A 14,751-nucleotide genomic window follows, 5' to 3' on the forward strand; every position below is an offset into this window, starting at 1 on the left:
CATCGGCTATACCAGGCCCAATGCAGCAGCTTGGAGTTTGTAACCCCATTCGCCTTTGAATGAAGCCAAGAGGTGATGTATGGTTTTCCCCCATTTATCTGCTAGAGGCAGTGCCATTGTCAAAGAGTATTTAGTGGTTGCTATTCTTCGTCGCCCAGTCTAAAGATCCAGTTACCCTGTTAAATACTTACCTGTTGCACGAGCTAAAAGCTACTTACTTCGAATACGCCCCTATATGCCCAGTGTGAAGATCCAGTTATCATGTTGAATATATACCTGTTTACACGAGCTAAAGCTATTGACCTCGAATACGCCCCTGTACGCCCAGTGTGAAGATCCAGTTACCCTGTCAAATACTTACCTGTTGCACGAGCTAAAAGCTACTTACTTCGAATACGCCCCTGTACGCCCAGTGTGAAGATCCAGTTACCCTGTTAAATACCCACCGGTTTGCATGTAGCTAAAGTTACTTACCCTGAACACGGCCCAGCTGCAGCTATTAGCCACGGACGTGCCCTTGTACGCCATCTACGACGATCCGGCCCTCTGCAAATTCAGCTAAACCGTTACTTACCTCTGCTTACTTACCTGTGCCCTCAGGAATCAGTGTTTGCTCTACAGGATCTACTTGGAAGTCCAGTGGAAAAACCGTTCAGGCGCTTTGCGAGCCGAATTCTGAGGAAAAGACAAATACACGGAAAAGGTGTTCCTCTCCGTCTCCCCTGTTATTCGTTGTGTTTCTTCTTTTGCCTTCAGGAGAAGCGAAGGGCGCCAGGAATAATCAAGCCTGCAAGAAAAGGACTCAGGATCAGTTGGATATCTCAGCGAGAGTCCTGTGTGAGGACGAAGGAGCCCCCCCCCCCCCTTGTGGTCACTTACGGAAAGACGTCCAGGCTTACCAGGCCCCATCCTCTCAGACCGAGAGAGTTAATTTTAGATTTCCCTTTCCCTTCCCAGATCATCCTTTAATTAATTTAAATAAAGTTTGTTTTAATCATATTTACCTTCTCTCGTGTGTCTGGTCATTGGGGTGTTCTTGTGACCTCCTCGAGGTGGAAACTAGGAAGGGACGTGACTCACGACATCTGTGGTCCGCTCCGACCTGTGACATTATTGCGTCAAATTTTACCTCATATGTGAGTGAGCATGTGTGATTCCGCGCCCCCGTGAACTCTGGCAAATTTGGCGTTGTACCAAGACCTAGAAATCTACTAATATAACGTCGAGACAGTCACATTTTAAACCATACATTTTCTACTCAGAGTGGGTTAACTGCACATTACCGTACTGGGGTTTGGAAACGTAGTGAGAGTTTCTTACACGTTTTAATTTCTCAGATAGCAAAATGCAGCAGCAACAGCAAGGAGGCCGTGAGCGCGCTCAGACAATGACGTCTGCGACTGCGCTGTTTGCAGCGCCTGCCGGCAGAATAAATTAATGTAGCACTATTAAAACGGCGAAAATCTCCGAAAAGTGACAATGATGCAGCACAGAATTGATAATATTTTGTATATTAATAGACAAATAACAGATTAATGGACGCTTTCTTTGATTGTGAGGTTGCATGCAAAATCCATTTGGCTCAAACAAACCAAGGGGGCACGTGCCCTCTGTTTGAATGTGCATGACGCCTCTGCTCTCATCATTGAAATTAAACTACACACACAGTATCAACAGGTTTAAATCACAACACACATACATACATTTGTCATATTGTTGTGTGTGTGCGTGTGTGTAGTAATTACCCCCAAACCTCTATTGAAGTGAAACACACATGTGGCTCTGGGTGCTTTTGTTCTTTGCTCTCATCATTCATCACGTGGCCTCAGTTTCTCTATCATTATCTGGCACTTGTGTTAATGGAGATAATCTGTCATAAGAGTAAATCACCTCAACAGCTTTGAGTTTTATTTAGCTGTTTCTGTGTCTCTACCCACTTGATATCCAGTGTTAAAATGATGTCATGAGACCATTTGTTTTTACAACACTTTAAATCATCAAACATTGAAATGTGCTGTCTATGAAATGGACTTAAAAGCAGATTAAACTTAAATCCAAAAAGGCTGCCTAAATCCATGACAAGGCATAACACAACAACACATAAGGAATGATAACAATGGCAAACACAGGGGTATTTATACACAGACTAATTGGCGAAACAAGGAACACCTGGACACAATTAGGACACAAAAGACTGCAAAGACCATGAACATGGAACAACAAAACTGACATGATAACTACAACATACAACTTCAAACACAAGAAAGACACATTAAACATAATTTTTCATCCAGGAAGTTTATTTTAAGATTAAAGAACTTAAACCAAACATGCTTACAGTTTTTTATTCTACAGGTGACTTGGAAAAGGAATAAAAACCCAACAGAAAGCCAGCAATGTTACAAACAAATGAAAACAGTATATTCTTATAAAAGTGTAAATAAATACAGTCCTAAAATAGACAAAACATACAGAATGAATTAATTAAAACAACATATCACACTATAAGACAAACACACATCAACATATCTGACAGTATCTTCATCTTTCATCAAACCATTTACTACTAAAATGAGCAAATTGAGGTGCAGCAAGAACAACTCATATGTTTAGGTCGTTTGTCCATTTCTTCCAAATACAACCCACAGATGCGTTTACTAAATTAGCGCCTCTACCGGCAGCAGGTAAAACTTCATATATGAGGGTATGAAATTATACTGGGGTATACTTTTGCAATGATGACATGTATTGGGATATGATTTTTAATAGAAACTTCTATATTACACTATTTAAGCATTTTGAGTAAATCAGCTCAGATCTGGTGTGTAAACTACAAACATCTTTGATAGTGAAATATCATTGGTTCTTGTGTGTCTCATGATCAATTGCATCATTGTGTCAGCTTGGAACATGAAACGCTATTGGCTGTCGTGACCGATTGCGTCTAATGTTCCAGTTTATGTTTAAAAGAGACCTCACTGTGTGCCTTGCATTCACAAAGTTCTTCATAAGAAGTAATCGTATGGCTATAATTCACAAGGTTACCAACGCAAGTTGTTTGTAATATACTATTTGTTTTATACTATTGTTTTTTGCTCAAATTTGTTTAAGAAATGGTTGTGTTAAGGGTAGGGGTGAGGTTAGATGCTGCAAAATATCTTTAAAACCATAAATGTTTATTAAACCATTTAATTATCCATCTATTATCCGCTTATCCATCAAACGTTCCTGTACGTCGTAATAAGCACAAACGACCTATGAACTGGTTATAACAGTCTCCCACACATCATCTCATTGAACATCCACATGTGATTAACTGTCAGTCACTGAACCAGGAATCAGGGATCTTCTGTCATTGTGTTGATCTGATGGGCTTTCATCTTCACCCTGCTCCACCTGCAGTGCCCCCACCATTTCACCCAGTGCCCCGCACCCGCCTGCGGACTTCTCCACCTGCGCAGACACATGCAGTGTGACCTCTGACCCCTCTGGTTTAGGCAGGACCTCAGATCGAGAGACTGCTGTCATACTGTCACCTGTACTCTGTACTGTGGTGCTGGACTGAAGAATAAGAAACATTACTCTGTATTCATGTCTTCTCAGATTAATAACCACATGTTTTTTTACACAATTCAACACTGCAGGTGGTCTGGTAATAAAACGTCACCCCTTTACTGTATTCTTCGTCATTTGAAGATGCATCTGTTTAAAAACTATGCATCTGCTGCTTTATAAACGTTGCATGAAACACTTACGTTCTCCATGGATACACCGCTGCATACCGCAGGCTTTTTCTTTCTTGAGATATTTGGGTTCCAGTGGCAAACCAAACTGTCATTCTGAACACTGTAGTTTTTGTGACCCATCAACCAGTATGTGTTCATTTTACCTTTCCCCTGAAAGTCAAATCATTCACATACATTTATGCTGTTTTAATGTCAATGTGATGTCCCATAATTTCAGAAGCCAGCCAAAATTGACTCAAATAAACCATTTGAAAAATATCAAGAAGTCATCATTTAAACCCCTTTAGTTTTCATTAAAGAGATTATAAAGACACAAGGTTCTCACCTTAACTTCAATCTCACCCCTTAACTGTAGTTCATAAGCATTGTCCTTCATGAGTGCCAGATATGTAGCAGAGCTTGCATGAATCTTCTGTGCTAAAAACCAAGTTAAAGAAAAGTTTAAAAAAAAGAGCCTCATGATGAGCTTCTGAAGTTCAATAGAATGAGTTTGGACTGAGATTGTCTGATTGTCTTTACTGTATAATAAACCAAACGTACATTACAGCCCACATACATCATATTAAGTTGACTGTGGGCAGTTTAATATGGACAGACCGTGGACATATGATATTACCCTGTTGTGTATAACAGTAATATCACGGTAAAAACCTCATAATGATTTATCTTTTTACCTTTTTTTTTTTTTGAACAAACACAGTGATTTATCAGCCAAGCAATGAAAAAATATCAGCTGATGTATAGTTCACCATTAATATAAACCGCAAAAGGGTTTACACAGAATGTTCCAGTATAAATACACTGGCTTTTGTCATGTTATATCTCATGATAGCCATGTATGTTTGCTGTATGTGCTATGTATGGTTTATCTTTGTAGTCAGTAAGACAGTTCAGATAGTTTGAAAACAGGGCTTAAATTAAAACTAAGCCATGTTAGATCTCTTTAGTGATGTAGGGATTAAAATATTCATTACCCGATGAAAGAGTAGAGGACAATAAAAAATGCTATTGTAAGAGAAAAATGTGGACAAACGTACGCAGGCTTGTGGACTCCATCCGAGAGGCGGTGTTGACTGTATCTCCAAACAGACAGTAGCGGGGCATCTTATAACCAACAATACCAGCAACACAAGGGCCTTAAGTGCAAAACATACATGAGATAACACTGTGAATCATTATACATAAACACATTTCTACTTATATAAATAAATACTCAGCATTCTTTAATGTCAACATGAAACATGTCTCATTTATTAAGCTATATACAGTATTGTTCAAAATAATAGCAGTACAATGTGACTAACCAGAATAGTCAAGGTTTTTAGTATATTTTTTGTTGCTGCGTGGCAAACAAGTTACCAGTAGGTTCAGTAGATTCTCAGAAAACAAACAAGACCCAGCATTCATGATGTGCACGCTCTTGGGGCTGTGCAGTTGGGCAATTAGTTGAAGGGGGTGTGTTCAAAATAATAGCAGTGTCTACCTTTGACTGTACAAACTCAAAACTATTTTGTACAAACATTTTTTTTTCTGGGATTTAGCAATCCTGTGAATCACTAAACTAATATTTAGTTGTATGACCACAGTTTTTTAAAACTGCTTGACATCTGTGTGGCATGGAGTCAACCAACTTGTGGCACCTCTCAGCTGTTATTCCACTCCATGATTCTTTAACAACATTCCACAATTCATTCACATTTCTTGGTTTTGCTTCAGAAACAGCATTTTTGATATCACCCCACAAGTTCTCAATTGGATTAAGGTCTGGAGATTGGGCTGGCCACTCCATAACATTAATTTTGTTGGTTTGGAACCAAGACTTTGCCCGTTTACTAGTGTGTTTTGGGTCATTGTCTTGTTGAAACAACCATTTCAAGGGCATGTCCTCTTCAGCATAGGGCAACATGACCTCTTCAAGTATTTTAACATATGCAAACTGATCCATGATCCCTGGTATGCGATAAATAGGCCCAACACCATAGTAGGAGAAACATGCCCATATCATGATGCTTGCACCTCCATGCTTCACTGTCTTCACTGTGTACTGTGGCTTGAATTCAGAGTTTGGGGGTCGTCTCACAAACTGCCTGTGGCCCTTGGACCCAAAAAGAACAATTTTACTCTCATCAGTCCACAAAATGTTCCTCCATTTCTCTTTAGGCCAGTTGATGTGTTCTTTGGCAAATTGTAACCTCTTCTGCACATGCCTTTTTTTTAACAGAGGGACTTTGCAGGGGATTCTTGAAAATAGATTGTCTTTATCATCCTGGAGGTGATCATTGGCTGAGCCTTTGCCATTCTGGTTATTCTTCTATCCATTTTGATGGTTGTCTTCCGTTTTCTTCCACGTCTCTCTGGTTTTGCTCTCCATTTTAAGGCATTGGAGATCATTTTAGCTGAACAGAACTGAGAATCTACTGAACCTACTGGTAACTTGTTTGCCACGTAGCAATAAAAAATATACTAAAAACCTTGATTATTCTGGTTAGTCACATTGTACTGCTATTATTTTGAACAAGACTGTACCAGAAGAGATCCAGACCTGAAAGATTGTAAAAGATCATGCTGACCCCTTTAAAATCACCTGAATCACTATTTCTACAGTTACTTACCACAAAATGCCCAGTAAAATACCATCATTTTCTTTTCCAGTTCACTACTGTAATATGCATTGCATTATGGGTATTAACGTTTAATTTACAGTGATTTACTGTATGTTTTGAATTTGCAGTAGACTGCTGTGAAACAACAGCAGTAGTGCTACTGTAGTTGAATAAAATAGTGTTATAAAAGCATATAACATGGAAAAATAAAATATATCTATGAAATGAAATGCATTTGATTTGTTATCCTTTTAGCAGTGAAGCAAATTTCAAAATGTGAATTGTTTTTCAGCAGTGTAAATAATTTATTGAGAATTGTAGATAGAAACAAGAAAGAGATTATGGATAAATGCTTGACCGCCATGTTGCCAGTGAGTTACCGCATATATTCAATAAAAAGTCTAACAGTGATCCAACATTTTTAAGGAGTAGTGGAGACTAAAAGTTTAACTCGATCTCAAATCGAAATAAATTATTGGCAAGGTAATGATTTTAAATATTGGTAAGATTGGTAAGAAATGTCACTTTATCAACAACAGTAACCTAAATTTAGTTATTGGTTAAATCTGATCAATAACTCGTGGAGTCTTGATGACATCAGGAAAGCTGTTGTAATGGTGGAGTATGTTTTTACAGTTAAACGAAAGATTACTTTTTATTCAAAATAATGAATGGTGTAATATAATTAAAAAATATTTTAAAAATGTATAAAAAAAATAAAGGGGAGAAATTTGATTTCGTGTTGACATTAAGTGATATGTTTTATGAATGACTGTAAAGCAGTAGACCTGTGTGTATGCCGGCGCGGAGCTGAAGGCGTTTATTAGGCATGTGTGGTATTGGCACCTGTCTGACAGCAGCCACCAGATCCAGTGACATTTTAGCGATCTCATCTGCATGCTTATCTCCATTTCTCTCTGGCAGTCCACTGACCACCATGTATGCATCTCCTATAGTCTCCACCTGTTTCAACACAACCTTTCATATTACAATTTATCTACAGAAAAAAAACATCCCAACATTATGGTAAGTAGTGTACTTCACCACAAAAGCTGTTATGTTTCTCTTTCATGATTTTATTTATAGTTTAAAATGTTCTCAGTGATGATTCTTTATTAAAATAATTTGTATAAATTGTGTTACAGTAAAGTCATTACAGTGAGAAGATTTTGTGTGTGTGTATTCTGGATGAACGTTCATGGCTGCTGTATGTGATTAGGATTGTGAGAGTTTGTGCATACCTTGTAGACATCATAGGAGTCAATACGCGTGTCAAAACACATGTAGAGGTTATTTAGCATCCCAACAACTTGTAGTGGAGTGCAGGAGGCTGATATAGATGTAAACCCCACTATATCAGAGAAGAAAATAGTCACCTGGAACATAATATGGGCATTAAGTGCATCTCAGAACCTTTTATTAACTAATAAAAACACATAAATGCCTACAATGGACCCATTAGATAACATTATATTACAGTGCACTGATAGACAACAGACAGACCAGATCCTAAAACCTACATATCTACTAAAGATAATGTGAAAGGTCTGTAGTGGTGTTATGCAGGTAAGGCATCGCAAAGTGGTTGTAAGTTTCATCTGATTTTTATTTAGGCATATTCACTTTCATCAGAAAAAAAATGGTACAAAAAATGTACAAAACTGTACCTTTTCTGTTGCTGTGGTAGTACTATCAAAGGTTCATTTGTGTATTGTCATTTTTTGTTACATACAGCAAACATCTCCTCACTATCTGCTTGCTGCCTGTCCGCTGATCAAACTGTAAAAACGTGATCTCTGTAGACAGCCCAGGCTCCACAAACTGCAATAAAAACAAAGTGGCCAAACCTACAAACAGAAATCATAACAAAGTGTTCCAGCCAATAAACGACAAGAAGGATTTGGGGGTCTTTATTACCTTTTGAGCTTTCATTATAATCTTTTTGCATATTAACACAGACTCTTTAATACACTGTGGTTTACGGTTTTGCCAAATGATCTTGTCTAATAAAAAGTGTTTTGTCTATTTTGTGTCATGCACATCACATTATGGTTTAATCAAACCTGAGGTGACATCACTTTTGGCCACTTCTGTAGCTTGCCTCTATTCTTCAATACAAGTCATTGATTTTTTTATTGCTCAATTAGAAAACACCATTTGAAGCATAATCATGCATGCCTGTTTAATACTGAGGTCTAGGATGAGGTTTAAGCATCATGTTTATCTTGAACACCACGAGTAATACATCAGTCATGCTCATAAACGTCCTCCTCAAAACCGGTATTATTTAGCTCATATTCGATTAGCATGTGTGAAAGACTGCGCTGTTACAGAGACGGTGTGATATGTCTAGTTTCTAGAAAACTCCATTTGGCTTAAGTGCTTTAAATTTGAGGAGATGAGCGTCAGGTGCTCAAATTGCCCTCATACACACACATGGGATATTTACCTCACTCCCTCATGAGCTGTTTTATCTCCTGATGAATATGGAAAAGGATAATTACAGGCAATTACTACAACAAAAAGAACAAACAGAATTGAAGCGTGTGTGCTTTCCTGACGCTGCCATCTCACCAACATCCCTAATGAACGTGTCTGTCTTTTTAGATCTGAGATATTGATTTGTTAAAGGGAATGTCCGTCCTCTCCTGAATCAAAGCAAGACTTCTGCTCTTTTGACTAATCAGACAGTATACCTACAGAAATATGTTCATAACACTTTCTTATTTTGTCACTCTTGTCATCTCATTTGCTTACCATTTCATAGCTCTCAGCCTCTACGTGCTTGTTTTGGCGGAGCTGCTTGGCCACAGATTTGGGTAACATCTGATGAAGGAGATCTTCTGCGACACGTCTTTCTCTCTTCAGGTCGTCCGTCTTCTCCTTGAGGCTGCGAGCGTAGTCCTGAATCCACTCGGTCATTTGCTTGAAAGACAGGAGAACTATGGGATAAATTAGACAGGTGATGGCAAGCAAGCAGATCTGCAGACTGATGTTAGAGGAGATATCTCTGGATTTGAGTTTCAGAGCCCATCCGGCCCAAGCGTGAAAACATCTCAGCGTGTTCTCCAAGGCCTGCGTGACTTCTACAGATCCACTGGATTCAGGAGAATAGAAAATATATTTTATATTGGTCAGGTTTAGCTCTATATCAGTGTTTTCCCTCCAGCAGTGCTGAAGGTTTTCTGACATCTCTTTAATGACTGACATGAGCATTGCTGCATGCCACATTTTATCCTGGATATCTTTTTCACCTGTTAACAACCGAAAGTTCAGCTCCTGGATGACCAAAAGCAATTTAAGAGCAAAAACATCTGCCCAATCTGGATGGTGTTTAAGAAAACCAAGGTTTATGTCTTTGACACCCCATGAACTTAATATCTTCTCAATTGTAAGGGTAAAGACAGCGGCGGCGCCATTAGCATCCACAAGCTCACCTATCCATGTGACATTGAGAAACCCTGAAAGATCCGACTGAAGATGCTCACAAAACTCGGGTAAGTCAACACCGCAGGGTTGACCCAAACCGTCCACGTTTGTATCGCTACAACAGCGACTAACTGTGAGCATTACGGTGGACCCAGAGCTCAGCAAACTCTCTTGTTTGTTTTCATAAACTGAATTCTCTCTCGACAAACTGAGGTTTCTTAATGTTTGGAGCTCCATCACAAGTCTGAGGGTGACGTTAGTCCTGCAGGAGGTTAACTCTTTCAGTGCTGCTTTAGTGGACTGCCACTGAGCCAAAGACGAGTTAAAGTCCATGGTCACGGCACACAGCAAAGCCAAGAAAGAGATTACACAAGCGATAAGAATCCTGAGAACGGTACGACTGCGACTGCAACAGCTGAGCACTGAGAGTCTGTGAAAAGAGATGACAAGGTCAGGTACAGCTGCACAAAATCAGCTATTTACACCATTCACCTACCAATGCATTGCACAACAAACAAGACTTTTTCTGAGTTATATTGTGAAAAACTATTTTAGGTCATTATGAATAAAGGTCTTTGGGATTCACCAGTTAAAAATAAATGTATCTCCTCTATAAAATCATCTGCATCATCACAAAAGAACCTCAGCAATTTCTATCAAAAAAGTGCCTTTTTAAAAAAATAAAAAGATCACACGAAGAACACAACATTTACTTAAAATAATTAGATTATCTGTGTGAAATTGACTTCATGCATATTAAAATGACCAGGTTACAAAATGTAAAGTCAAAAACACCTGAAGTAGATGTTGTGGCCTGGTTTTCCAAATATTTCTAAACAAATGTTTAACCTTAAAGTTTAAAATAAAGGTTAGTAAAAAATATTTAATGTTCTGCATCCTTATTAATGTGGCTAATAATTGAATAAACAGTTCTCTCGTTTTTATAAAATATGAAGTAATGTGAATATTTTGTCAGCAGCACATATGGAGTATTATTAAAATAAATGTGTTACCTGCAGAGCTCACAATCTGTTTGTGTCTCCAGTGTTTGATCTCCTGAGATCTCCTTTTGTCTCCTCCTGTGGATTTTATTTAAAGTGCCTTTCAGGGAGGCTGAAGATAAAGTCCCGGACGCAAAACAATCTTTCTTCATGAACTCCACTGATGACATTACATTACTCTTGTGTTTCAAACACTGCAGCTACTGTCAACATCTGTATAACATCACATCTGACCGTCTGCTGAGCGTGATTGTGCGCGTGCCCGCTGTCTGATGCTCGACGTGACGTCGTTTTAATAGCAGGGTAAAACTATAATCTTGATACATGTAAACAGTTATATATTTAAACAATTTAAATACTTACAGCATAATTCATACTAGCTTACAGCAATGACAATAATTATATAGAGATATATTTAATTACAGTTTTCTAAATATTAAGGCCAGATTTTCCTTTACATTCATCATTATAGTTTATGTAAAATTTTAACATCTACAAATCTGTGTATAAAAGGCTGTTCTCACGACAATTATTTAAATGAATAAATAAATACCAGTATTTGAATATCCAGCGCAAAAGAAAGACGAATTTAATTAAGTCTTTGGATTAAAAAAAAACTAAACAAGCCTCAATAAACATAAACAGCATATATAAAAATACATTGTCCGTCCAAAAAACTGTCAACACCTGGATTTAACTAAACAAATAGGTAAAGTGGCGAGGCCAGACGTTTAAAACTGAGTGAACCTCTGTGAAATAGGGTGGACCTCGCCTCTCAAATTACCTCAACAAATGACCTCATATAGTAGTGATTACACGGATTACATTTTTGAATCATGGATCGAATACTTTTTAGATCGGCTAAAAAGTGAAATAAGCTAAATAAAATAAGAACAAAGCAATACATTATAAGCATATATAAAAGAAAATAACAAAGTTACAAATTAAACAGTATTAAGGAACAGAAATAGAATCAAATGAATAATAACACTGTTTTTATTCTATACATTTAATATAATTAATCTTTTTAAAGCTACAGAAGTGATTTTCCTTTTCTCTTATGTTATTTAATTAACAAAATGACACAGTTTGCGTGCTTTTTGAAACGCGTTTCGGTGAGTGCGCTTATGAGTGTTCATCTATTTGAGTAGGCTATATGTGTGCGTCTGTGCGCACAGAAAACAGCTCACTTTAACATCCTCAAATTGTTTAAGATTGAATGTTAACATCTGCAAGTCTTAGAAACACATGCAAATGATAAACTTTCTATATAAATATTTATTTATTTCTGAATGATGCGTATTTGTGCGATTATTATTATTAAAGAGATTATTATAAATTCTGTGTGATTTCCTTGGCGTTTCCACAAAAATAGTTTGTGTCTATTCTGGTTGGGTGGGCCAGCCGTCTATATGAGTGGACCAGTTCCACCTTGGCCCTATCTCGCCACGAACATCACTGGCTGTTGCAGCTGGTCAGGTCTAGATTCAGCAACGTCATGTGCCCAAAAAATGAGGTCAGCTGACTGAATATACTGAATGTCCAGATTATTCCATCAATGATTTTTTTTCTTCCCTGATGGCACGGACATATAGCTTGGATTCATTGAGCTCAAATTGTGAATGAGTGGTTCAGGGAGCACGAGACATCATTTTCACACGTGTATTCCAGACCTTAACCCCACTGAGAATCTTTGGGATGTCCTGGAGAAGCTTTGTGCAGCCGTCCGACTCTCCTTTCATCGATACAAGATCTTGGTGAGCTGTGCTACGAATGCAAGTCTGGACGGGAATAAATGTTGTGACATTGCAGAAGCGATGCCATGGAGGTAAATGGGTTCCGTAGGCTAATCAAAAGCTAAAGGCGGCCCTAAAGTGTGTGACTTTTTGGACAGGCAGTGTAGCCGTAAAATTAAATTAATATTTGTATTCAATAAGAATTTAAATGAGCAAACAGATCAAATTTGATTACATTTATGTTTACTAATTATTGTAGCATTAAATTCATATTAAACGTTACAATTTTAATAGGCTTATAGCATTAAACATTGTCAAATAATTATTCAGAATTATATATAATAATAATAATAATAATAATAATAACAATAATATTTTCTTTTTAATAAAGAAGAACAATTACGAAAGATAGTAAAACCTTAATTAATTTTGCCTCCTATAAAACATTTTACTTTTCGTTCTCTTAGAAATATCAAAGGTTAACAAAAATAAAATGCCATGGTTTAAAATACTTAAAATGTACAGTAATTGCTTGTTTAATATACTGATTATTCAGCAGATTATGTAGCCTATTAAATAATGATTTATGTATATAAATAATGATATAATTATTGTTCATTAAGCAAACACTTTTATTCAACGCCACTCACATTCAACATTTTGATTTAAGAGAAACAACTTCAATACATGTTTCAACTACAATAAATATTTCTGTAATATCATGGTGATTTTGTACTGTATGTTGTCTCTTTTGCTCCCCCTGCTGGTAAACTTTATGAGGAGATGAGTTTATATTAAACAAATATTTTAGACTCTCATTCCCGAACAGTGGGTTTTGGTGGTTTCCCTGTCTCATTGCTTTTTGTAAAGTGGCTCATCTCTTTGATTCAAAATGCAACGTGGATCCTATAATACAATTAAACAATTTTATTACATGGCTGGAATACTTGATGCTGATTGGTCAGTCAGAACATTCTCAGTTCTTTCCTGATAAAGATCATAGACTTAGATGATGTATTGACCGCTTTGGCCTGATGCCAGTATGAGAATGGTGTGATGTCACGTGTTTACTGGGTTTTGCACCTTTTTGTGATGATTAAGTTTAGTTGGGTTAGGTGATAGTAAATAACAGGATTTGTGAAAGATTGGTGAAAGATTGGTTTCACCAGTGATTATTACATATTCAGTCTTAAGTAACCCTACATGTAAATAGTTGTTCAATGAATTAATTATAAAACAGATATTATTTGACATTGTTAATAATTTTCATGTTAAATTGTTAGTATGGTCATGTTAGTTTTAATATAATGAACTGCACCTTTAATTACAGATTTATATTGTAAATTTACATGAATTCGCCTGAAATTTAAGAAAACAGTATAAATAAAATAGTATTTTCCTGTATAAAAACAGATTTTCTGTATGTTGTCATTAATGAGAAAATACGTAAAATAACAGTCCAGCGGGCAGTGTTGGGGGTAACGTATTACAAGTAACACGCATTACGTAATAATATTACTTTTCTAAAGTAACGAGTAAGGCATTACTTTTTAAATGTACACATTAATATTTGAGTTACTTTTTGAAAAAAGTAATGCAAGTTACTTTTTTAGTTCAATTAATTGGATAAAAAATTATGTACGGAATTAAACTAAACGTAGGAACAGTTTGAGTCAGAAACTGAGATGGCAGGCCAGAGCTCGACATTTTTGTGATGAAATATGCAATTTCTGAATGTAGAACTTTTCAGTCATGCCTCAGTCAAGAAAAAGTAACGCAAAAGTAACTAAAAAGTAACGTTAGCATTACTTTCCATGAAAAGTAACTAAGTAACGCAATTAATTACTTTTTTTGGGAGTAACTTAATATTGTAGTGCATTACTTTTAAAAGTAACTTTCCCCAACACTGCCAGCGGGTAATTGATAATATTTGTAATTTTACAGTTTTAATTCTAATTTTAAATAATGTTAAACCACTGTAAAAAATGAGTAATTGTTCGTAAAATTGGATCTTGTAAAGCTAGAAAGCAATGTTTAAAAAAAAATCTTGCTTGTGCTAGATGTTCCTGTTAAATATGAAACATGCCTGGTGTGTACAGAAGCACAGTTTGTTCAATAGCTTAGTTTAGGTAAACAAACCAACAAGCAGCAACAAAACAAATATATTGCTAGATTTCGTGATGTAGGCTAGTTAAAAAAAAGCAGTTTTACAATAAATTCTGCCACTGGAGATAAA

General features: G+C 36.8%; 2 protein-coding genes across 2 annotated transcripts in view; one reads left to right on the forward strand and one right to left on the reverse strand.

Moving 5' to 3' along the window:
• The window catches only part of pex10 (peroxisomal biogenesis factor 10), a 184,544-nt gene that overhangs the window by 95,662 nt on the left and 74,131 nt on the right, over positions 1-14,751 (forward strand). The gene's annotated exons all lie outside the window — the stretch shown is intronic.
• On the reverse strand, positions 3,082-12,664 carry LOC129414950 (uncharacterized). The gene is made up of 8 exons (XM_055169067.2): positions 10,792-12,664; positions 9,107-10,208; positions 7,591-7,725; positions 7,138-7,312; positions 4,784-4,882; positions 4,072-4,163; positions 3,756-3,896; positions 3,082-3,561 (listed from the first exon to the last, which is right to left on the reverse strand). Exons 1-8 carry the CDS (start codon positions 10,947-10,949, stop codon positions 3,313-3,315), a joined length of 2,151 nt encoding a protein of 716 aa, XP_055025042.2. The 5' UTR covers positions 10,950-12,664; the 3' UTR covers positions 3,082-3,312.

Source organism: Misgurnus anguillicaudatus, chromosome 5 (assembly GCF_027580225.2).
Source record: "Misgurnus anguillicaudatus chromosome 5, ASM2758022v2, whole genome shotgun sequence".
Lineage (NCBI taxonomy): Eukaryota > Metazoa > Chordata > Actinopteri > Cypriniformes > Cobitidae > Misgurnus > Misgurnus anguillicaudatus.

Coding starts and splice junctions, on each gene's coding strand:
- LOC129414950 (XM_055169067.2), bottom strand. CDS start 10,949: ATGTCATCAGTGGAGTTCATGAAGAAAGATTGTTTTGCGTCCGGGACT. Junction 7,726..9,106: donor AGGCTGAGAGCTATGAAATG/GTAAGCAAATGA, acceptor ATTATGTTCCAG/GTGACTATTTTCTTCTCTGA. Junction 3,897..4,071: donor GGGGTGAGATTGAAGTTAAG/GTGAGAACCTTG, acceptor TTTGACTTTCAG/GGGAAAGGTAAAATGAACAC.